This window comes from Aspergillus puulaauensis, chromosome 7, assembly GCF_016861865.1.
Source record: "Aspergillus puulaauensis MK2 DNA, chromosome 7, nearly complete sequence".
NCBI classification, from domain to species: Eukaryota; Fungi; Ascomycota; class Eurotiomycetes; order Eurotiales; family Aspergillaceae; genus Aspergillus; species Aspergillus puulaauensis.
In genome coordinates this window covers 558492-581553 of record NC_054863.1, presented here as the reverse complement: position 1 = coordinate 581553, position 23062 = coordinate 558492, and the positions used below count along the sequence as shown (strand labels likewise).

Sequence of the window (23062 nt, the reverse complement as noted above, 5' to 3'; positions counted from 1 at the left end):
CGCTTCACCATAAGATGCAATAAAGAGCACAGTTTGATCCACCAATCACACATGCAAAGTAAGCTGGACGCAAAGTGAAAAGAGGCAAGGATACTCGACGACAGAACCAAGTGAGGAATCAAAATCGAATAGGAAAACGAAATAAACTTTGCTTTTGCTCCCGATCCTTGAACACCATCGCAATGCGTCGTTCGCAACAGAAAACGAGTTTCATAGGCATAGCATAGGTTCGGCCGTTAGTGCTCCATTAAAATGGTTAATACGCGCTCAATAACGGAAATATAGAAGTGAATAAATTAGACTGAATGCCATAGAAAGCAGACAGACCATTAAAAAGGCAATTTTTGGTTGAGGCCAGCCAAAGTACCGATTCCGGGACCGTTGTCATATTGGGTAGGGCCAAGGTAAGTAAGCCTGATCCTCCAATGGGTCGCGATCATCAATCCGATTGAACAGTTGGCCATGGATGGCAGCTTCTATGAAAGCCGATTCGTCCAAAGGCCAGAAAATATGAGGTGAGATTCAAGGGAACATTTTTGAAACTGAGTTTTGAACAAAGAAAGGAAAGTAAATCCACATATGGCGAGCTGATGCTGTGGGAATCGTGGCAGGTGTTGCGGTGACTAGAGCGGCTTGTGGAAACTATCGATTTCTAGACAATAAAACAGTATAACAAGTCAGCTCGTGGTTTGGAAATTGCACAAGAGCGCTGAAGAGCGCTGTGCCGAAAATAAAAGGGGACAAGGCATATTGTTTCTCATACCAAGTCGTAAGGGACGTTAAAACGGGTAACAGCCGAAATGTAACTGTTACTTATGCTTTAGCGGTGTGGCAAGCATTGCAGCGGCAGTGGCCACAAATCTTGCAGCGCCAGATAGCAACAAAAGGCCCGGAGTTGCAGTCAGAGCACCGCCAGGTAAGGATATTGCCGTTCGTGGCCTGCACAATGGCAAAGACATGGCCGGAACACTGATTGGCCATTGTTGACGCTATCCTGAATCAGGTATCTAGTAGGGTTAGCATCCAGTTTGCGGCCCTGTTTTGACTGGTTTCCAATGTCTAAATACCTCGTGCAGATATAGGGTTCAAAGAAGCTTCGTGATCACCAGAAGTTTCGGCAGAGTGTTGCAAGTACGGATGATCACCTCGATCCGAGAACTTTGGGCAAAGCAGCCGGCCAGGACTTCTACAGCCTTGAGTAAGGGGAGGTGAAACACGGTGGAGGAAGATTGATCTTGCGGGAAGCTTCCAAAAAACGAGAGGCAAAGATAAACGTTCTCGGATAATGTGTCAATAACGAGTTGGTTCAGAGAAGTTGAGCGAAAGAGAAATTGTCGTGGAAGATGAGAGTGTTGAACTGGGGCTCCATAGTAGGTATAAATAGGGCGAGCTTCAGACGTGACCGGAGAACGAAGACATCAAGGATTAACGGGTACATTCACTTAGAGCAGCTGTTCAGCAACAGGTATCCCGGCAACTGTACGAGTCCAGGCCAGGAGCAGGGCCGGCTGCATGGGAATTATCTTTATCGGATAGCAACTGACAATGCAAGTACCCGTTTATTCTCGGTCCATTGGTGAGTGGAGCAACGAGAGAAAATTCAATTATGATCTGAAAATCACCGGAGGAAATAATAGGCTTGCAAGGTTGTGGGCGTCGTATCCAAAAGTCCTACTGGAGTTGTGTGTAGATTCGGGAGGCTGAGGTAGCGACGGTGTAATAATAGGAATCAAAAACCGATCGCAGCCCTTCGGAATAAAACTTGGAGGGTCCCAAGTTCAACTATAAATGATATATCTCTAGTGGGCCAGCTAGGTGGGTAAAAGCTTTCGGGGACGGAGAAAGACATGCAATAGTGTCGTCGTTAACTTTCGGCGAGCGCTGCTCCATTAGCAACCGCCAACAAGGTGCTGGGTCTAGACAGGAGCTCCCTCACCAACTGAGGGCGCGCCGACGAAACAAGAATAAGCATGATTTTGCCGGATCGACAAAGGATCGGTTGATCGCACATTTTCACAGGCAGATCTTGAAACCTGGTGCGCAGTGCCTACCCAGGGCTGTGGTGCTGGATCCCTTTTGGCGTGCAGATCGTGAGGGTCTGTGTGGAAAATAAAGCTGGTCCTGCATCAAGTTGGGTTCTGGAGCCCATGGACGAGCGAGAAGGAAGACAAAAAGTACGGGGCGAGCGAGAAAACAAAGTACGAAGCTGAGTTCGTTGAGACTCGAGAAAGTGGGAGAGAGAGAGAGACGATCCCCGGTCAGTCAGTTACTTTGACTTTTCTGTCGCTTTCCCAATCCAGCGGAACCAAAATCTAGCTTCATCTTCCCAACTTTCCTTCTATCATTATTCCTCCATTCCACTCTCGGACTCTCTCCACTTCTTCAGCCCCCACGATCAGCCGGAGTCTCACTGTCTGATTGTCATGTCACTTACTGGCTTGCTTCAGAACCCGGTCAAAGCTCGCTATCGCAAGCAATTCCCCCCTCGCCTCGTCCTGTGGCCGACCGCCGCGAAAGCCGTTCTCGACTGACGCCATGAACGAATCTTCCCACGATGCGTGCTCATAGGAACAATTTTCCTTGAAAGTGGATATGATCCACCGCCAAAAGCAGGGGTGCCCCAACTTCCCAACCCTGCAGAAAGCCAGGCCCAGAGTGATCTCGACTTGAAGCAATTGAGGTTGTCCGGCTCCTCACCACATACCATATGACCATTCTCATTCTCTACACACATGTCGCATTCGTAGACCCGACTCAAGCGGAGCTCAACAAGGCCTGTGACTTCAATCTGAATCGAGTTTCGGTCAGATGATCCCGGGATCTTGGTCATAACTGCTCCCCGGTGTCTCACGGTCTCGCTCCTTTCTTTCAACTTTTGGCTGATCACGGCCGATCCTGGCGGAGATTTGTACACTTTCCGCGGGCCCGTCAACCAGGTTCGCAGTCACAGGAAGCAAAACGAGCCGCGAAGTAAATTAATTTACTCCGTAGGCCAGCCCCCATGCTAGCTCCTTCGGCCACCAGTTGGGAGACGGAACTCAGACTGCGTTCACTCCGGAAGGATCTGCAAAGACAGCTTGAACATGACCCTCCCTTGGTCGAGGCTATGAGCAAGGTTAGCCCTTTTTCTGTGCTTTTCCTGCATCAATTTACCATCTAATGATTGGATAGCGGTAATCAACAGAAGCATTCCATAGAATTCCCTTCCTTCAGCTCACCCTGGTGATTGCCTGAAAATCAGATGAGGATTATTGTTGACCAGGAGGTTGGCTCCACCGAAGTCGGCCTAGACCCAGAATGGCTTGAGACTTGATCTAATTTAGAAAGAGGCGACGCTAAAAAAGTAGATCGAGATATCAACCGCAAATCATCGCCCAGATCACACACCTTTTGACATTCCTGGGACGTTGAGCGGATTCTGCAATATCCTGTCTTGGTTATAGAATTAGACATTGGACAATATGAGCACGCGCTGTCCTTCTTGACCTCAGATGCAAAGACCCAGGGCGCCCACGAAGGACTTTCAGGTGTTCCAGAATTCTATTATTGCATACCCATTGCAGCGACGCGCCAACGACCCCGATACCGGCCTGGCAGGCTCGCACGGGACTTGCTTTGAATTCCCAAACATGATCAATCCAACATTGGTCGTTTGTTGCGGGCCACCGTACACCAGAATAGAGCTCAAACATAATGCGTGTGTAAAACGTGGTCTTCGTCATTTATGCACATCAAATTGCGTACGAGAAGTCAACTCTGCGTGGAATAAACCTGCAAAGCATAAAATCGATTGCTCGGTAGCAACTTGCCTAATTCTACCCCACGAACTAGGAGTCAGAACTCGTTATCATCATGAAAGCTCATTTCCAACATCAGGCAGGGACGACAAGTCGAATCTCGACGCTCCCCCCTGTCCAGCCGATCTACCGGAAACGATTCCGCGACAAATTCAATCATGCTTCTGACTGGTTCAAGTTACAGCTCGTCATGATGCTATGTGGTGGCTGGTGAGAGAGATGCGCCTCTGAGGAAGGTCTGGGAACCCCGCTCTGAGTTCAAAGTTTCCAAATTGTTTTCTTTTTCCATCCCTCTTTTTTATTTTATTTTTTCATTTTAAGATTTGGTACTTTTGACATTTCGACAGGTCTTTTTGTTGTCAGCCCGGCTCCAGGACTGCGTGTTGACCAACAAATGATAACGAACTGTATATTTAATGATCTCCACAAGCTTTCTTATTTCCCGAAAAGCCATATCGTCGGGTGGGGAAGCTGTGCAACCGATGGCGTTTCATCGACGGCTGGATCTGGTGAGTGGTGTCGAATGTCGAAGTCCTTCCATAAGTATAGCTCTTTAACTCAAAAGAAAAACCAATAATGGTTCATCCTTTTCATATCGCCTCGTGGAGGTGTCAATGCCTCAAGTGGCCTGCGCCGGCGGATTCCCGGCTTCCGCGGTGTTCTCGAGACGAAAGTACAATCTGGCCATCTCCGGAGTAGTTGTACCTTGTACACTTAGTCTGATGTCATATTGTTCCGTACCACATACCCGGTACGATTTTGCTGCATAACAGGGACTTCGTCAAAAGATCATTGTCGGGCTCGCTCACACCGCTACAAACTTTTACCATTATTGGAACTTAATTTCCCATGCACATTCCCTTTCACGGGCACGGCACACCGATGATTGTGTCACGTAGATGAACCGGGCCTCTTTCAGTATGACAGCATGGTCTGCATGATTCGGCTCGCTGCTGCCGCCTCTCGTCGAGTCCGCGGCGGTCAATGTAATTCGGAAATCATATTCGTATACGAACTCCGAGATCTCGAACATCGTCTGCTCACGCGACCTATAATCCTTTCTTCATGCTATTCAAGGTGGGCCCGGGTTGCAGGTTGACACCGTGGCTGCAGATACTTGAACTAACCCTAGTTGAGACTACATGAAATTCCCAGGGGACAACAAACAAACAGCAAAAAGAAAACGGTGTATCATTCTAAAGGTATCTTTCGAGGCTAGCGTAGCCAATAGATTGTCGAGACCTCACCATACAAACAAAGTAGGTTACGGAATGTTCAAGAGGTTCTCTTGCATCAGCTCCACGGACCAAAAATGGCCAGAAGACTAACTTCAGAAGCTGATGCCTTCATTTCTCGAAAAGCTTATCTCCCGAGTCTAACCTTCCACAGCAATGCTATGAAAGGGATAGGAACGCTCAATAAACTTTCATTTGCTCTTCCAACGCTCCGTTAAGAACGATCTTGTGGATTTGAAACAAGACGCTCCTGCAGTACCCAGAGTGGACTGCACCGCTGGTGATGCTGAGGCAATGCCTTCAGCTTGGCCTCTAAGAGATAGACAGGCCGGATAGGCTACGAGTGGGATGAGATAGGAGGGATGGGAAAGGTAATAGGTGGCTGAGCCCAGTGCGGGAGTGGATGGTAGAAGACCACATTCTCAATCACCAGCTGCCACCGTACACGAGAATTGAGATCAAGTATACATGAAATAAATTCAGCTTCCTCATATAGGGTTTGCCCCTGATAAGAATGTGGTTAACAGCCCCTCAAGAAAAAAAAAAATGAAAAAAAAACGCCCTGCAAGAATTGAGTAAAAGTGCCCAATTTCTATACAGATTTGAGACATCATCAGGAATTTTTGTCATTATCGTCTTTTCGTTATCTTACCAGCGTACTACTCAGTAGTGGTATCATGAACGCTTCATCAATCGGTGTATATGCAAATGGAAAGCATGGAACTTGCGCACAATTCAGTTGCTTTTGAAGTCAGTCATTGAGGTGGAACAAGGCCGAGACACTGTAATGACATTAGCACAATTGTCTTTAAATTGATTCGGGGGTTGACTGACCTTTCACCATAGTGATGGCGTCTTATGCTCTCAGCTATAAGGCTTGAGATATCAATGACAATCAATTTCTTAGATTTTTGAGCCACTTGCGGAGATATTGGGAAAGTATTAGTGACAACAATGTAGTTAATAGACGCGCACGCCTCCATTTGTTCAAGGGATGAGTCCCCGAAGAGTCCGTGGGTAGCGATGCAGTAGACCTTCTTGGCCCCGCCGCGTTTGACTACAGTTTCTGCTGCCGCAATCCATGATCCTGACTTGTCGATCATGTCATCAACGAGGAACACAGTTCTATCTCGTACATCTCCGACCAATGTGATTGTCTTCTCTTTTTCGGGGATACGGCCGACGCTGCCTTCTTCTTCGTCGTCGGAAGAGTCGGCGGCGTCGAATGATCCACCCAGAGCATGATCACCAGGTAACGACGACGTAGTCGATAGGATAGAATCCATCATTGAATCTTGCATTGCTTCACCATTATCCGCACCGGTAGGCTGCCCTGGAGTTGCATCCCCGGATGCCGGCACCGAAGTAGGTCCGGACGGCGGATAATCATCGTCAACAAGGTGGCCTTGTACAAGTCGCCCGGTGATCACATCCCGAACCCGAACATCGGTGTATTCATTTACAGCTTCCAACTCCGAGGGTCGTCGGGCACCTGATGGGGTTTCCGGGCGCAAAGTACTGAATGTGTCAACTTCATTCATATCAGGGTGTGATTCCCCTGATTGCGAAGCGCCAATACTTTCACTGTGAGTCCGAGCAACGAACGGGTCTTGAATTTTGGGTAGTGGTGTAGATTCCTGGTCCAAAGCTTCAAAGAAAACCGTGCTATCAGCCAGAGTCGTCCCAGGCTTGGGGCGACGTCTGTCTGTTGTAACGATGCCAAAGTTGAGTTTCAGTGTATCTGCCAATGACGTTACACGCTTAGTTCCCCCGGCGTTTTTGCTTACGACAACAGCCTCCCTCCAGCCGGCAACATTGTTACGGATCCAACGTGCAATAAAAGGCTCAGCAAAGAGGTTGTCGACGGGCTTAGCGAAGAATCCCTGCATTTGGGATGCCTTGAGCAAAAAGCCGATTAGAACATTATCCAATCACATAACGGCGATTCTACCGCATTTAATCAACCTTTCCAACACTCACATGGAGATCCAAAGTAATCACATGGTCGACCCCAGCGACTGTCAGGAGATTTGCCAGCATACGCGCGGTGATGGAGCCACGATGGCTCTTCTTCTTGGATTGGCGGGAATATGGGAAGTACCTCGTCTGCGTCAGCATCATGTGTAGCAATCAGCCCAACTAGGATCCATACGGCATAACCGCTAGAAGAAACATGTCAGCCTCGCCAGCCATACTAAGTACGCATTTAAAAACAGAGTCAGGCAGCCATACCTGTGATAGACTTTGCAGAGCCTCCCTTGCAAGCTGAGATCATGATCAACAGCTCCATGACGCTGTCATTGATCTTCTCGCTGCCACTCTGGATGATGTACACATCTTGATTTCGCACTGAGACACCAACATTTACATTGGTCTCGCCATTGCTAAATTTTCCAAGGTCTACTTTGGCAGGTGAAGTACCTAACCTCTCGCAGACTGTCTCAGTGAGGAGGGGATGTGAACCCCCTGCGAAGACCTGCACTCCCCGCATCCTGGGATAGAGAAAAGTTAAGCGAAGGTAGGCATCAAGCTGAAGAAAGACAAGAGAGTTAACGGATTAGCGTCATCTCAGAGGGACGACGAAGTTATGGGGGGAAGTTGGATGCAAAAAGGAAGAGAAAAAAAAAAGATGGAAAGTGAGTGGAGAACAAAAGAAAAGAAATCGGCGCGTAGGGAAGAACTGACGCTTTGGGTGTCTACGGCCGCCGTAGCCGCCTGCCCGCGGTCACGGAGACACCCCACCTCTCGGGTTGCTTCCACCATAGTCAAATAATGGCGTCAAATTTTCCAAAAGTGCAGGGAGGGGGTTCCTTGATTGTTGCTTGGCAAGTAAAACAGAAGAATGTTTTGGTAGTTGGTGGTGGTGAGGTCAGTTTTACTCCCTACCGCAATATATATCGTACGTCAGCCACACTCTCTAACCAGGTACAACAGGTAGCTGCTGGCCGGATCCTCCACGCCCTCAACGCGGATGCCAATGTTACAGTTGTTTGTCCAAATTCAGGGCTAAATGAAGAAGTTGCCTATCGAGTCTCGGAGGGTCAAATAGCCCACATTGACCGGACTTTCGAGCACCCCGATCTAGAAGGCGCCGACATGGTCCTATGTGCTGTAGACGACCCAGAAGCCTCAACTCGCGTTTGGAAACTTTGCAAAGAAAGGCGAATACCAGCGAACATAGCCGATGTGCCTCAAGAGTGTGACTTTTACTTTGGCAGCGTGCATCGGGATGGTCCGCTACAAGTTATGGTTAGTACAAATGGGAACGGACCGAAACTTGCAAGTATTGTTCGAAAGAAAATCGCAGATACCTTACCCGATAACATGGGTGCTGCCATCGAGAACGTCGGAAAATTGAGGCAGAAGTTAAGGGAGGTAGCCCCTAGTCCACAGGAAGGTCCTAAACGGATGAAATGGTACGTTCAGGTTTTTGTTGTTGTCCAGCTATCATGAAACTAATTGTACTTACAATAGGATGTCCGGTGTTTGTGAATCATGGAATCTAGAGGACTTGGTTCAAATGAATGAGGGAGACATGACTGCTCTACTTACTCATTATAAGTCTGGCGGTATTCCAACTCTTGCCGAGGTCCGATCCAGCCTTCCAGCTTGAAGGTTGAGATCAATGTTGTATTGGAAACCCTAATGGTTCGAAGGATTGTATATATGTGTACAAGGCCTATCACTGGAGAGCACAGGGGTTGATTTAAGGAAAATAAATAGAAAACATTCCGGTATGGCTAATTTTACACTCAATAGTCTTGAGACGTAGGAAGAAAACCTCTCTCAGAGAGGGACAAGGATATCCAAAAAGAGAATCGATATAGAACAACAACGAAGAAAGGCAGGTACACAAACCGTCTAGTGAAAATGCGAGACTAAAATATTCAGTGTCGGCCGACACTATGCTTGCGGGGCGACTTCTCTGATACTGACTGCCTTGGACTGACAGGGACTGGCGGTCGGGCAGGTACACCTAACCTCGCCTCTCCGATTCGCTGCAACAAGGATTGGAGAGCAAGTCGAATCTCAGGGTTCAGGTCACGGCCGAGCAGCTCGACAGCCAGGGGATAGAACGTCTCGATGTGTTTGTCGAATCCTTCAAGTGGGAAGTTTGTGTAACCTTCAATAACATCCACAACAACCGGACGCCAAGCTACTATGTTCCGGTGCTGCGAATCCTCATCAAGTCGAACAAAGCCACTGATGATATCCGCGCAAAGACTGAAACAAATATTAGCAAACGGTACAAATTTAAAATGTCGTCAATTTTTCGTTCGAATACTTACGGGATCAGTGCCGCTTCTGTTTCCGCGCGGCTGCTCTTCCTCTCATCTCGCTCGTCGTGGTACATCCTGAACAAGATGTGAACGTAGGTGGCGGCACTTCCACTTTCTTGCTTGAGGAGATTGGGTGGGGACTTCATAAATCCCTGGCGCCAAAGTTGCATTCGTAGGTCCTTATCATCGTTGAACTTCTTGGCAAATTGGTAGCTCTTCTTCAATAGACCCATAAGCCGCAGTAGCTCATGACTGGGTATTTGCGCGTAGACTTTGTCGTTGGAGAATAGCTCATGGACCGTCTCAATCATCAGCAGTTGGAGCACACAATTCGTTATGATACGGTTGAAGTAGCGACGTCTTGCCACAGTAACTGCAGCAGGTTGTTGTTGAGTATCCGTTTGAGGCCTATAGTCTTCCAACTCGGTGCCTGAAGCTGCAGGCATATCTCCATCTTCGTGATCGGGAGTCACATCTGACGTCCCGTTGGATTTGGAAGGTTCGACAGGGGTTTCTTGAATTGGTGATGGCTCATCCAACTCCTGCGCCGCCTCCTCCTGAATGTCTGCTGTCTGTCCATTTACTTCTTGCGCCAAGGGCGTCTTCGGCGTCATAGTTGTAGCAGTTGTTGCAGCTGTGAATAGTTCATATGCAGTAGTCTTACTGAACAGCTCGATGAATGCACCAACTGTCTTGCTCCAGTGATCTTTCTGAAACTTCTCAACATTTTGTAGAATCAGTTGCTGAAGACAATTGCTGCCGATTCGCGCGATGGTGTCGTTCTCTTGACATATGCATAGCGTCAGGAGTTCAAGGACGCGCCCAAGCATATATTCAAGCGCATCGAAGTAATGCGTGAATAAGGTTATCATGTGCCGTAGCGCTTGAATCATTGTCGTTGAGAGCCAGACCGAAAGTTCTTCATGGTTTGGCACCTTCGACATCTCTGATTTCGATTGCAATACAACAAAAATGGGATATAGGAGTTGTCTCCAGAGTACATCCCAGAACTCTTGAGGGAAGTTCCCACCGTAACGTATCAAAGTGTCAAACAGGTACGTCAACGCCCTGGAATCCCGAGTTAGCAAAGATCTTTCCGACGGCTAGAGCTGGATAACTTACCGTGACCGAGCTTCAAGGTCATCACCAGTCATGAGTATGTCTTGGAACGCAATCAGGATAGGATACCAGAACTGCTCCTCTTTTGACTGTCGAGTGAGTTGTTGAGTAAGGTTTGTAGCATCCTCATGGAAGCCTTCCGAAGACGTGCCACGATTAGACAGAGGACATTCTGGGGTTCTCAGCATCTTCGTAACCGTGGATTTCAGAAGTTCAATCGCTTGTAGTGACTTCTTTTGGAACCTCATATTCTTAGAGAATTCCGTAAGGCAGACAATAAGGTCAGGGAAGGCTCCTTGTGTGATGACGACGCCAAAACGGGTGTTGTAGATCTGAGTAACGTGTTCGAATGCCATGTTTACAATTCCCTCTTTAATCGCAATTAGCTAATGGTGCCCTATAAAACATCAAAGACCCGCATCACTTACCATATGGTTCTCGAGCTGCGAACGAAAACACGCCAAACATCGTTTTCCAGCCAGATCGAATGTTGTCCCCGCGAGCCTGGATCATTTGTATGAGGCATCGAAGAATCATGTCCTTTACGGTAACAGCGACGCTGTTAGCCATGACATGCTCGAATGGTTTGAGGAAGTCTTTCTGAAATTTGAATCCTGGTAGTTCTTCAATTTCCATAAAGCGCATTGAGAGTTGACGGAGCGAGTCTAGTGCGAAGAAAACCACCGTTGTGTTGGAATGACATCCAACCTGATTGAAGTGTTGCCCAAGTACCTCCCAAATCTTGGACCACTCAATTCTGACTCTGGTCATGTTGTAATAACTAATTTCGACCAATTTTTGGAGACTGTAGGTGCGGGGAGAGTCGGTTTGCCCAGAAGATTGGATCTCTTGCCAACTCACTTCACTGAGCGCTCGAACAAAATCGATTATCGCTTCGTGAGAGAGGTTAGCAGTATTGGTAAAGATTCGGTCTACTCCCTTAACCATCTCGGTTGAACGGCTCTCCATTGCTATTTCCGCGCGGAAGGGCGTGGTCCCGGTAATGGACTTTGGGCGCGGGCGTCTCTGTGATTGCATGGATTTTCTTGCCCCGTCGGATGGAGATTGAGGCACAACGCGGGCCCGCGAAACATCCGGCAGGGAGCCCTCATCAACTCCATCACTCAGTAGCTGAAGTCTATCTAGTTGGCTGACACATGTGAGGATTTCTCTCCAAGAACTTTTCAGATGGTTTCCTTCTGAAAGCGCGACATCCAGAAGTATCTTCAGTGCCTCGACGTTCTTTGCGACCATCTCTCTAACATTGCCCAAATTTGTGAATTTTGCCAAAGCAGTGACAAATGCAACGCGAGGGGTTTCGAGATCGAACGCACAGCTAATCCGTATAGCCAATTTCATGCCTTCCATGCAAAGCTTGATGCTCTTCAAATTCTGCGTATCTTGCATGGGAGCGGACAAGCCCGAGAGGAAAGACATCCAAGTGACATTGAACATGGAGCCAACATGTTGAACAGAAGTTGCTGGGATGAATCGCGAAAGTGCCTCCTTGACGGCAGTTTTGCGCTGGGCTCGAATCAGGCTTCGATAGAGTTGCTCGGTTTTGTTGGCCATTTCTTCCGAGGCCTGCGCATATTTCTCGCCCTGTATGTCTCTCCCTACTGTTGCAAAGACTTGTCCAGCCCTGGACGCGAGGCCGCTCGGGACAGCGGCAGGAGCGCCGGAGTTTGCTGCTTGCTCTCTTTCCGTGTCTAGAACAATCTCGTTGCTGGCAATCTCCTCGAAGATTGACACTAGATACTCATCGGGTAAGTCCTGGTTATCATTGATACCACGGTTGTTCTTGATGAAGTCTTCTTTGGTCATTCGGCGGCCCTTCATCTTGGAGCTATGCTGATCGGTGTTGAGCAAAATAACAGAGTATGCAAGCACATATGCTGTGTCCGCATTAGCAAAAGCATTTGGGTTTTGCGTGACATAGCGTTCTGAGAACTTGAGCATAAACCGATCAATTTTCTGGGCCTCTCCTGGCAAACGAAAGTGTTGCAAGAAGGAGCGGAGAGCATCCACGAAACGCCGCTTAGCAAAGTCCATCATGTCAACAAAGGCGTGCATAATAGCGATGTTTTCGGCATCACCTTCCCCAAGGTATTCTCCGACCATGGCCTTGTCTAGGCGTTCGTTGCGTAGTATGAAGGATGCGATCTCTTCAGGAGAGTCGGACCGTATAAAACCTTCCTGAAGGGAAAGTTTGATGCCTCGTTTGGGCTTGAAATTGAATTGTTGAATCGCGTTAGTAAGCGCAATCTTCCTCTGTTTTACCTTCTCTACCTGACTGGGATCGTCATCCGGAACCGGGGTGGACCTGCCAGTACTACCGTCGGCGCCATCGACCCGTGGTGAGGCAAGGAACGTAGGAGCACTGCTATCTAGAGAGTCTCGAGGGTTGTCGACTGACTTTTGCGAAAAAGCTCGGGGGGCAGTCTGGTCATCGTTACGCTGCGAGGCCCAGTTGTCCAGTGACTCCAGTATCTCAACTAAGCACTCAACAGCTTGGTGTTTCAATATGTACTCCGGCGGCACGCTGTGAACAGTTGGCTGCTGACTGTTTCCTATGCTGGCGCTTGTAAGGTTAGGAGGAAGAGTACCACGCTGGTGCCATTCATTTCCAACGCTAGAGGCCTTCACATGCTGTTCATGGTATTGTTGTTGCTGGGCCGGGCTCACGGCTGTTGGGACACTAGCATGTCGTGATAACTGTTCAATGATACTGCGAAATGTTATTAGAATAATGAAAATGGTCAAATCTGGAGTTTAGGAGACGAACTTCTGGAAAATATTCTCCAACGCCGTGCGATCACAGTCATAGTTGAGATACATCTCGACCAAGGCACGGGGCTCATCCGCTAATCGCTCTAATACCTCCATAAAATACTGCTTCTGGAAGGCGGGTGCGTTTCGCTTCTCAAGAATGGCCAGATATATTTCCTTCATGAAAACCTCTAGTTCTTTCTGGTTCAAAGTTAGACATAAAAGCATATAAAAAAAACAACAAGTAGGGCCCACTAACCTTCATCATCACTCTCATGTGCTTTAGCATGAGCCAGAAGATTTCACAGCAGACCTCAAATACTTTGGGTACTGAGCTAGAACCATTTCGACTTAGACTCAAACAGAGATGAGGTCTAACGGCTTGGAGAAAGGCCATCGGTTCTGAGCTACCGGAGCTGTTCCTGATCGTGAGGAGGGGGGAGGTGAAAATGGTGACGTGGTTATTGATGAGGTAGTGGATGAGGTGCAGGGACAGCAACTTGGATCTCATGTTCTGGGATTTGAGGTCTTGTTGTTGCTCATGACTGAGGATCTTATGACTCAATTTGCAAAGAGCTCTGAAAACCAAGAAGGCATCTTTGACGTAAATTTCATCGACATCATCTTCGTCATTGGCTGCATCCTCGGCCTCTTTCTCCTCTCCGGAAGCTCCAGACATAGACTGTGCCCTCTTCTTGTTGATGCTGGCGCGAGTAACCATAGTCGGTACGTTATCATTAACGGCTGTGACGTCTTTGTTTGATTCGAAACTCTCCAGAGTGAGTTTCTCAGTTGGCTCCTTAGACACCGGCTGATCTGCTGCAACAGAAGCAACATCAGATACTTGATCATCCTCAGCGGTGGAAGGAGCATCAGAAGCCTCGATTGCCACAATATCCGAAGAGCCAGCCTGCACCTTTTCGCTTTCCCGAATGCGGAGTTCTCTCAAATCCAGTCTCACACGAAGTCTGTCAAACACTGTGCTGACCATTTGTGTGAGAGATCCTTGAGCAATTTGCTGATTTTGGCTGGATTTGGAATATATGAACATGTTGTAAATCTGCCGAACAGCCTTCAAAAGACCTGCTCCATGCACCACAATTTTGTCATTCAAGACCGCAGCCAAAAGTGACTTTATAATTTGTTGTTGAATCTCAATCGCGGTGGCTTCATTTTCAAAGCAGTCGCAAATGGCATCGATGGCTCGTTCTATAAGAGGAGGTTGTTCGGTAGGTGTTTCTGACTCTGATGCTTTGGCATCTTGGGTAGATGGGAATGCAAAGTAGGAGTAAGTAATCAGCTTGCCAATGCAATCAAGAGCGGTAACTTGTAGAGGAATGCTGAAAGTTCTACTTGCAAGAAGCAGAGGGCGGAATAATACTTCAGGATCGATTGGGTGGCGATCGGATTGTTTGATATTGGTGAGCGCATTCTTCACAGCATCCTCCAATTCCTTGCTTTTCCGAGCTTCCCGCGACGCACCAATTGTATCCAATGCTGTCACAATGAAGACGGTGGAACTGACTGTTGATGACCGGTGTGTTGCGAACGTCGCGGTGGTCGACCGCGAGTCTGAACGTAATCGCATGTCTTGCGCGGCCGGTTCATCTTGGGTTGAGGGAATATCAGGACTTTCATTGGGCTGTTCTTCAGAAATGGAAGGTTGCTCTTCGCGTGGACTATCGGTTTGGTCATCTCTCGTATCCGACTGATCTTGTTCGTCCTCAGGCTCGAGAGGTTCGGTAGTGGTTTTCGGGGATGCCGGAGACGGATCTTGCGGTAGGCCATGTTCGTCGCCCTCCAACTCTTCTTGCGGTGATTCGCGCTTTTCTGATTCGCTTAATTGAATTTCCTGGCGCTCTGACTCGTCTGGTAATGTTGGTTTCGACTCTGCGACCTCATCCGGAGTCTGCGGTTGTTCGGTAACAACATCAACACCATTCTGTTTGTCTGCCTGGGGAGCAGAGGGTTGGGGTAGCTCATTAATAGAGCCGTTCTCAGCTTCCGCCATTATGCGAGACTCCGTCTGGAGTATTCGGGAGCAGGAAGACAGAAGTCCCACATGGAATGGAGTACTTAATTAGAAAAATCGAGGCTTGGGGAAAGATGATTTGGATACGGAGTATGCCTTGGTAGCTGATGCGTGTCCAAAGGCCCACTCTACCGCCCGCGGCCGCTGGTGTGCCTGACTAACAAGGCAAAGCGCCCGGCGACCGAAAATTCCGACCCGGCCAGCTTCCCGGTGAGTGTCGGGTCAACGAAATTGAAGCTCACCCCAGCGTTCTTCTTCCAGATACAATTTCTCGGCTCCTCTCCGTCCTTCATCCTTTTCTTTTTCTATAGCGCCGCGGGCCTATATCTGTATCATATCACAGAACCTAGGCACCATGGTCGCCTCTGCTATCAGAATGCGCACTCCAAGCGCTTCATTCCTCTCAAAAGGCGCCTGCTCCTTGAGGCGACCGCAGGCCTCCTACAAATTCACGGCCTCAATCCAGTACGTTCTCTATCATTGCACGAGCGCTTTGCTTGCCTTCTGTGTACTGACTTGAGATTTCTGTGATTTAGACACCAATTGCCCGCCATCTCTGCTCTTTCCCGCTTTTATGCCTCCAAGTGTATGCTTATTTCAAATCTCCCTGCTTGACCACGGACTCTTCCTGACATGCGGAAAAACCCACAGCTTTCCCTCCCCACACTATAATTAGCATGCCTGCCTTGTCGCCGACAATGACTGCCGGAAATATTGGAGCCTGGCAGAAGAAGGCTGGAGATGGCCTCCAACCCGGTGATGTTCTGGTCGAAATCGAAACCGATAAGGCACAGATGGACTTTGAGTTCCAGGAAGAAGGTGTTTTGGCTAAGGTGCTGAAAGATTCCGGCGAAAAGGACGTTTCCGTTGGCGCTGTAGGTATCCCCTTCTTTCGAATTGCGCGAACTCATGTTTGCTAATCACACAACTTTAGCCTATCGCTGTCTTAGTCGAAGAAGGTACCGATGTTGCGGCGTTCGAATCATTCGGCTTGGAGGATGCTGGTGAGGGTGCTGCCCCCGCCAAGAAAAGCGAAGAGGCCCCCAAGGAAGCCCCCAAGGCTTCGGAACCATCCACACCTCAGCCAGAGGCTGGTGGTTATGAGCCCGAAACTTCCGGCGAGAAGCTTCAGCCTAGTCTGGACCGCGAGCCTGCGATTAGTCCCGCTGCTAAGGCATTGGCTCTTGAGAAGGGCGTTTCCGTTAAGGCCCTGAAGGGTACTGGACGAGGTGGCCAGATCACCAAGGAAGATGTGGAGAAGTACAAGCCTAGCGTCTCAGCTGCCGGGCCTGTCTCTGAAGACATCCCTCTTACGTCGATGCGCAAGGTTATCGCTAGCCGTCTTCAGCAGTCTTGGGGCCAAAACCCTCACTTCTTCGTCTCTACCACTCTGTCTGTCACCAAGCTTCTCAAGCTTCGCCAGGCCCTTAACGCCTCTGCTGATGGCAAGTACAAGCTGTCCGTCAACGACTTCCTCGTTAAGGCTTGCGCCACCGCCCTCCTCAAGGTTCCCCAGGTCAACTCCAGCTGGGTTGAGGAGAATGGCCAGGTTGTCATTCGTCAGCACAACTCCGCTGATATCAGTGTTGCCGTCGCTACCCCTGCTGGATTGATCACTCCTATTGTGAAGAGCGCGCAGGGTCTTGGCCTGTCTAGCATCTCCAACCAGATCAAGGATCTCGGCAAGCGCGCTCGGGACAACAAGCTCAAGCCCGAAGAGTTCCAGGGTGGCACTTTCACCATCAGCAACATGGGCATGAACCCCGCTATTGAGCGATTCACTGCCGTCATCAACCCCCCTCAGGCCGGCATTCTTGCTGTTGGCACTACGCGCAAGGTTGCTGTCCCTGCTGAGACTGAAGAGGGCACTTCTGTTGAGTGGGATGACCAGATTATTGTGACTGGTAGCTTTGACCACAGAGTTGTCGATGGGGCTGTTGGTGCTGAGTGGATCAAGGAGCTCAAGAAGGTTGTTGAGAACCCTCTAGAACTCCTTCTGTGAGTTTTACTCCAGACTTTTGGTAATCGTATGTGCTAGCGCATTGGCTCAGAATCTCAACCGGGCCTTGTCTCATTATGTATTAAAATCCTCATATTTTTGACCATTTTGGTCGTTAGGTACAGCTTATAAATTCTAGCATTTTTCTGTGACATGGCGGCGCCTTGTAGTGTCTTTATTTTCATCATAGTAAGCCACTCGTATTATCTATAGTCCTGGTCCCTTGAAGTCCCTAACCCTAATAGCCTTATCGGACTTTATATAATGATGAACTTGTTTTTCATTTCATCGCTTATATTCCACATTATTGTGAGGCGCCCATGAGGCATACGACAATTTCGCCATCTCCTGACAGCCCTTTGGGGTGTATACTGCTCTGTTCACATTGGGAATAGGGTAGTTTATGCTGCAAAGAGCGTAGCGATAAATCCTACATATTGCGGTGTCGGACACGATGTTTGGGGGAGAGTTTTACATTGTAGAGCAAACGCCTTGGTGCAAACCATGGTACTCAACAATCGCTTAGTTTCATCCTTCCCATTGGCAGCGAAAACTCATACGAAAAGGCATCAGATGGGAACAGATTCTTCAGCTTTATCCTGCGAGCCCTCAGAGGAAGTCTAGAGACTACGCTTGACCAAAGCTCGATGATAGCCAACATTACTGGTATCACGCAAGCACGCTAAAAGCAAACTAAACCGCGGGGGTCTTAGGACATGGTGGCCGGGCCCAAATGTATCGATCATTTGATGTCTTATTACTGTTGAAAGGACCGGTGATATTTCCACTAGACCGTGAAAATTAGTCAAGGCGATTGCTTGTTGTATGAACCTAGAGTTATGCTCCGCATCCTTATGCACAATACTGCGTATTCTCGCACTTGAATACCGGCTTCTATCTTGGTTGAAAGAAGTTAAGGCGCAGACTTGGTTTGGACTAGAAGTGTAACTATCCTGGATGCTAAATGCGCTGCAATTTGTATGACCCGTTGGAGTAAATGTTCCAAGGATGCGCTCAAGCCCCAAAGTTGGTGGACGACGAACGTTACCATGCCAAGTCCAAGGCACGATCATGACATCATCCACGCCAACCACAGGTATAAAAACGTCATTTCTCAATGCGGGTCGCGATGGCTACTTCCCGCGTTTAAATTCCTGTCTGCTCATACCCCCTGAAGTTACTTTTTATAACCTACAGATCAGTACACGCCCTCCAAAAATATAACCATGAGTTACGCCGACGCTGCCGCAAGGGGTCCCAAGCAATCCCCTGAAGAGGTATGTCACCACACCCGTCGGACAAATTCTTTGACCTTACTGACTCTAATCGCAGGCGTAAGTGAAGCTACTGAATTGCGACTTTTGATACCTAAAAAACTAATCAAATCTGGTTTCATCAGCCGTGCCCCCGAAATCAACCGAGTTTACAAAGATGAAGGCGAGAGCACAGCATCCCTAATCGACGTCGACAGCCCTCACGTGCAGTCGGTAGACTCCGATTTCCTGCAACAAAATGTGCAAACAAGCACTCAGGCGGAGCGGATAGAGCGTGAGGAAGAGGAAGCCCGAGGAGCCCGTGAGAAGAAGGCGAGAGCTAAGGCCTCGCGTGGCCATGGCAATGAGACCAACCCGGTATACCTTGGCAATGCCGCTATTCTCGCCCTCGTCAGCGCAGGTCTTGGATTCGGTGCTTACCACAAGCACGCACAAGGCAAGCTTTCGTGGGAGCTTGTTGGGCTGTGGACGGGTGCTGTGGGTGCTTTTGGCGCCGTCGATTACTTCGTCAGCAAGTAGGTTGCCCACGTTTCATAACCAAGGCCTTCAATTACTGATTTGCGTCCTTCCCAGGTGGTTCCTCCAGAATAAGTACCCTCCTAAAAACTAAGGAGTGAGGGCACTCTCTATTTATATATATATAGTTACTCTATACCAGATTTTGCCAGCTGCGTTGGTGGGGTAGTGTTTCGATCTTGGGCGCATTTTGATGTAGCTCTAGGCTTGTAATGAATACATTTCCGCTCTTAAGAATTCGAGATTGAAATGCTCTTAAAACTGATAGAGTAATTTTTGCGATGGAGTTGTCTTGTTAGTCTAGTTATTCTTTGCGCAGGGCGCAGTTGCTCGTCATCGAGTGGAGGTAAGATCATAAAAACCGACTTTCTCCAGCCTTCGAGGCTTCAAGTTTTTGTTTCCGGTACAAAACTATATTTGGTAGCAGAGTGTCTGGACAGGCTGGATATTGCGGAGAGCGCGTGTTAAAAGGCGATTGTCCAAAGGCGGTGACGCCAAATATCGAAGGTTATGTGGCATCAAGCATCAATGAGACACTCAGTATATTATTCATTTCTAACACGTCGCTTCAACTGGGAAGTCGACAAATATATTCGACGCATTGTTTATCCTTTCAAGTCGGGACTAGAACCTGTCCTGCACCCGCCACTTCTGATTGATATACCCTGTGGACACCAACATTAGGGGCACCATTCACATAGAATATGGTATGGATTCCCACCCGCCTGCGATTCCGTTGATATATGTTTGATTGAACGTCTAATGCTCCGATATAGAATTCGCTATTCAATTCTGCTCTCAAGCAGTCATCTGCGATTCGCCGCGACTTAGACACGTTCGCACAATCCCCTGCCACAACACCTGCAGCGTTACAAGGTAATTATTCGACATTTGAATCAGCGGCTGTTTCGCGTATTTGAAGATCGAGTGGGCTCGTTAAGATTATTCATCGATACTGACGTCTGCTTATAGGCCAGGTTGCAGCGTCTTTAGCGTCGCTATCCAGGACGATTGACGACTACTCTGCTTTATCGAAAAGGGAATTAATACCAGAGAAGCAGGAAAAGGCGTTCGAGAGAGTCAAGAACTTCCGGGCAGAACTACAAGATTATCGACAACATTTCGACCGACTACGGAAAGAGAGAGAGGATGCTGTAAGTGTTCATTCTGGAGACCTGGACGGTGCGACTCTGTATCGACTGTGGCTAACTGTTTGGTTAATAGCAATCTGTGACCAACCGCCATGAGCTTCTCGGTCGTCGTCCGCATCACACAGCTACACCTGAGAACCCTTATGCCCAGCCTTCGGTGGCCCACGATTCACCATTTGCGCCTTCTTCATCGCGGTCGGGCACTGGTTTTGGAGGGTCGGACTATACTCGGGAAACGCATGCACTAAGGGAGCAATCCCTCCTATCAAGCACAAGCTCCCAGCTTGATGATTTCCTTGATCGGGGCCGTGCTGTGCTTGCTGACCTTGGGCAGCAGCGGGAAGTACTAAAGGGCACACAACGCCGTCTTTACAGCGTCGCAAACACCCTCGGCGTCAGCGGAGAAACAATTCGAAAGGTTGAGCGGCGAGCGAAGCAGGATAAATGGATTTTTTGGGCAGGAGTGATACTATTCCTCTTGTTCTGTTGGGCGGTGATCCACTTTTTGAGATGATGCCGGTTGTTCGTTTCCTAGTCTTACTTACCCTCTTGTAAATACAGCAGTTGCTGGCCTCATAGTTTCTCTAGCGTCGGCGTTGTTTGGGCCTCATGGATTGTAATATGAAATATATTCCCTAAAATCGAGCGGATATATGTCTTTGTAGTTTATATTTCAATTGATTAATTACGCTGGTTCACAGCTCGCTCCCATATACTCTGGGCGGTATAACTAGTTATGGTGTTCTCCGTCCGACCTCGGGACAAGTATGCCGTGCACGTTACAGTTGGGGCAGCTCCATGCGTCGGAACGGGATCGAGCGAGAGAAAGGGCCCACTTCCTTCCAACCTCGTCACCCGGAGTGATCTCGTACAGCTTTTCGCTTCTTTCTCTCTCTTCTTCCCTCCGTCTCCTCTCATCGCGATAGAATTCCCCCACCTCGTTGTCCCTTTGTGGTGTATCATATTCTCCATTAACCGTCACAATGTTCGCTGCTCGTCAATCCTTCGGCTTCATCCAGAAGCGGGCCTTCTCCGCCTCTGCTAGCCAGGTATGTCGTTATTTGCGCGCTTTTGTTTTCGGAGTACCTCGGAGATACCATTCAAAACAATATACTTACTGCCTTGCGCAATCTTTAGGCCTCCAAGGTTGCTGTCCTCGGTGCCGCTGGTGGTATCGGACAGCCCCTGTCCCTTCTCCTCAAGCTCAACCCTCGTGTTTCTGAGCTTGCTCTTTACGATATCCGCGGTGGTCCGGGTGCGTCGCACGACATCCCAACCGAACCCATCGTCTCCTTCAGCGAACTGGGCTAATTGGAAATCTTCTAGGTGTCGCTGCTGATCTCAGCCACATCAACACCAACAGCACTGTCAACGGTTACCAGCCCGATGCCAGTGGCCTTGAGAATGCCCTCAAGGGCTCCGAGATCGTCCTCATCCCTGCCGGTGTCCCCCGTAAGCCCGGCATGACCCGTGACGGTATGGATGGCATCTCGAGCAATTAGCATTATAAACGGACAGGAACTGATGTTTTGACGACAGATCTCTTCAACACCAACGCGTCGATTGTCCGTGACCTTGCTAAGGCTGCTGCCAAGGCTTCTCCTGAGGCCAACATCCTTGTCATCTCCAACCCTGTATGCATCACCACCACCTGGGGCTTGTTATGGCAAGTCATGCTGATTATTCTAGGTCAACTCCACCGTCCCCATCGTCTCTGAGGTCTTCAAGGCCGCTGGTGTCTACAACCCCAAGCGCCTCTTCGGTGTCACCACCCTTGATGTCGTCCGCGCCTCTCGCTTCATCTCCCAGGTCCAGGGAAGCGACCCCTCCAAGGAGGCTGTTCCCGTCGTTGGTGGACACTCTGGTGTGACCATCGTTCCTCTGCTCTCTCAGTCCAACCACGCCAGCATCCAGGGCACTACTCGTGACCAGCTTGTCAACCGCATCCAGTTCGGTGGTGACGAGGTCGTCAAGGCCAAGGATGGTGCTGGTTCCGCCACTCTCTCCATGGCCATGGCTGGTGCTCGCTTCGCTGAGTCTCTCCTCCGTGCCGCCCAGGGCGAGAAGGGCGTTGTTGAGCCCACTTTCGTTGACAGCCCTCTCTACAAGGACCAGGGTATCGACTTTTTCGCCTCCAAGGTTGAGCTCGGCCCCAACGGTGCTGAGAAGATCAACCCCGTCGGCGCGGTCAACGAGTACGAGCAGAAGCTCCTTGAGGCCTGCCTCGGCGACCTCAAGAAGAACATCCAGAAGGGTATTGACTTCGTTAAGGCCAACCCTTAAATGATTTATGCTTGAAAGTTCTGCAGCGGCATTCCTCCCTGTATAACAGTCCTATCATTTTATCCGCCCGCATCACTTCCACATCGACTAGTACTACATTGGAGGAACGCAGCTGCTGATGGAGTACTCTCTTCACGGGAACGGTGACGGGAGACAAATGACTTGTATTTTCCTATAAAATATAAATCAAATTCGTAATTACGTCTGATGAGTTTATCTATATTCAATTTCCCGAGCATTTTATGCCTTCGCACCTAGTAGTATTTAACATCATTCGTGAGCTATGTAAAGCACGATTAGGAAGTAGAGTTTATAGTAGCTTTAGACTAAGAACTCAAATGCCTGAAAGAGTCTAGGAGTCCGATTCCATATCAGGAAAGGAAACAAGAAAAAAGAAAAAAAAACCATTATCTTTTAATCCCAAATCCAGAGCAGAGCAGAGTATCAGCCATCAGTCGTCATTCGTTCATTCGAGAACTCTCAAAAGCAGGGAAAGACAGGACAGGAGAGACGTGAGTATAGGATCCCAGATAACAAATAAGGAACAAATAAATAGATGGCCAGAAAACGTATTTGGTGCACCAAATTTTTGAAAAAAAAGGAAAGG

The 23062-nt window shown here is 48.7% G+C and overlaps 7 protein-coding genes across 7 annotated transcripts; 5 read left to right on the top strand and 2 right to left on the bottom strand.

Annotated features, from left to right (window-relative positions):
- Window positions 1–5783: 5783 nt before the first annotated feature.
- On the bottom strand, window positions 5784–7523 carry APUU_70241S (ribose phosphate diphosphokinase subunit PRS1; the record flags this gene model as incomplete). Its single annotated transcript, XM_041695092.1, has 5 exons — window positions 5784–5814; window positions 5867–6930; window positions 7013–7133; window positions 7185–7194; window positions 7265–7523. The coding sequence occupies 5 exons, from the start codon at window positions 7521–7523 to the stop codon at window positions 5784–5786; spliced, it is 1485 nt and encodes a 494-aa protein (XP_041560857.1).
- Window positions 7524–7804: 281 nt separating this feature from the next.
- Window positions 7805–8645, top strand: MET8 (bifunctional precorrin-2 dehydrogenase/sirohydrochlorin ferrochelatase MET8; the record flags this gene model as incomplete). Its single annotated transcript, XM_041695091.1, has 3 exons — window positions 7805–7900; window positions 7967–8448; window positions 8507–8645. The coding sequence occupies 3 exons, from the start codon at window positions 7805–7807 to the stop codon at window positions 8643–8645; spliced, it is 717 nt and encodes a 238-aa protein (XP_041560856.1).
- A 274-nt stretch (window positions 8646–8919) lies between these two features.
- On the bottom strand, window positions 8920–15211 carry SEC7 (Arf family guanine nucleotide exchange factor SEC7; the record flags this gene model as incomplete). Its single annotated transcript, XM_041695089.1, has 6 exons — window positions 8920–9256; window positions 9322–10380; window positions 10435–10801; window positions 10860–13159; window positions 13217–13401; window positions 13460–15211. 6 exons carry the CDS (start codon window positions 15209–15211, stop codon window positions 8920–8922), a joined length of 6000 nt encoding a protein of 1999 aa, XP_041560855.1.
- A 376-nt stretch (window positions 15212–15587) lies between these two features.
- LAT1 (putative pyruvate dehydrogenase complex, dihydrolipoamide acetyltransferase component) lies at window positions 15588–17234 on the top strand (the record flags this gene model as incomplete). Its single annotated transcript, XM_041695088.1, has 4 exons — window positions 15588–15697; window positions 15769–15818; window positions 15884–16107; window positions 16167–17234. The coding sequence occupies 4 exons, from the start codon at window positions 15588–15590 to the stop codon at window positions 17232–17234; spliced, it is 1452 nt and encodes a 483-aa protein (XP_041560854.1).
- Window positions 17235–18457: 1223 nt separating this feature from the next.
- On the top strand, window positions 18458–19115 carry APUU_70237A (uncharacterized protein; the record flags this gene model as incomplete). The annotated part of the gene is made up of 2 exons (XM_041695087.1): window positions 18458–19020; window positions 19079–19115. 2 exons carry the CDS (start codon window positions 18458–18460, stop codon window positions 19113–19115), a joined length of 600 nt encoding a protein of 199 aa, XP_041560853.1.
- Window positions 19116–19725: 610 nt separating this feature from the next.
- On the top strand, window positions 19726–20686 carry BOS1 (protein transport protein bos1; the record flags this gene model as incomplete). Its single annotated transcript, XM_041695086.1, has 4 exons — window positions 19726–19728; window positions 19798–19897; window positions 19994–20175; window positions 20246–20686. The coding sequence occupies 4 exons, from the start codon at window positions 19726–19728 to the stop codon at window positions 20684–20686; spliced, it is 726 nt and encodes a 241-aa protein (XP_041560852.1).
- Window positions 20687–21155: 469 nt separating this feature from the next.
- MDH1 (malate dehydrogenase) lies at window positions 21156–22455 on the top strand (the record flags this gene model as incomplete). The annotated part of the gene is made up of 5 exons (XM_041695085.1): window positions 21156–21221; window positions 21310–21427; window positions 21499–21648; window positions 21712–21806; window positions 21862–22455. 5 exons carry the CDS (start codon window positions 21156–21158, stop codon window positions 22453–22455), a joined length of 1023 nt encoding a protein of 340 aa, XP_041560851.1.
- Window positions 22456–23062: the final 607 nt, after the last annotated feature.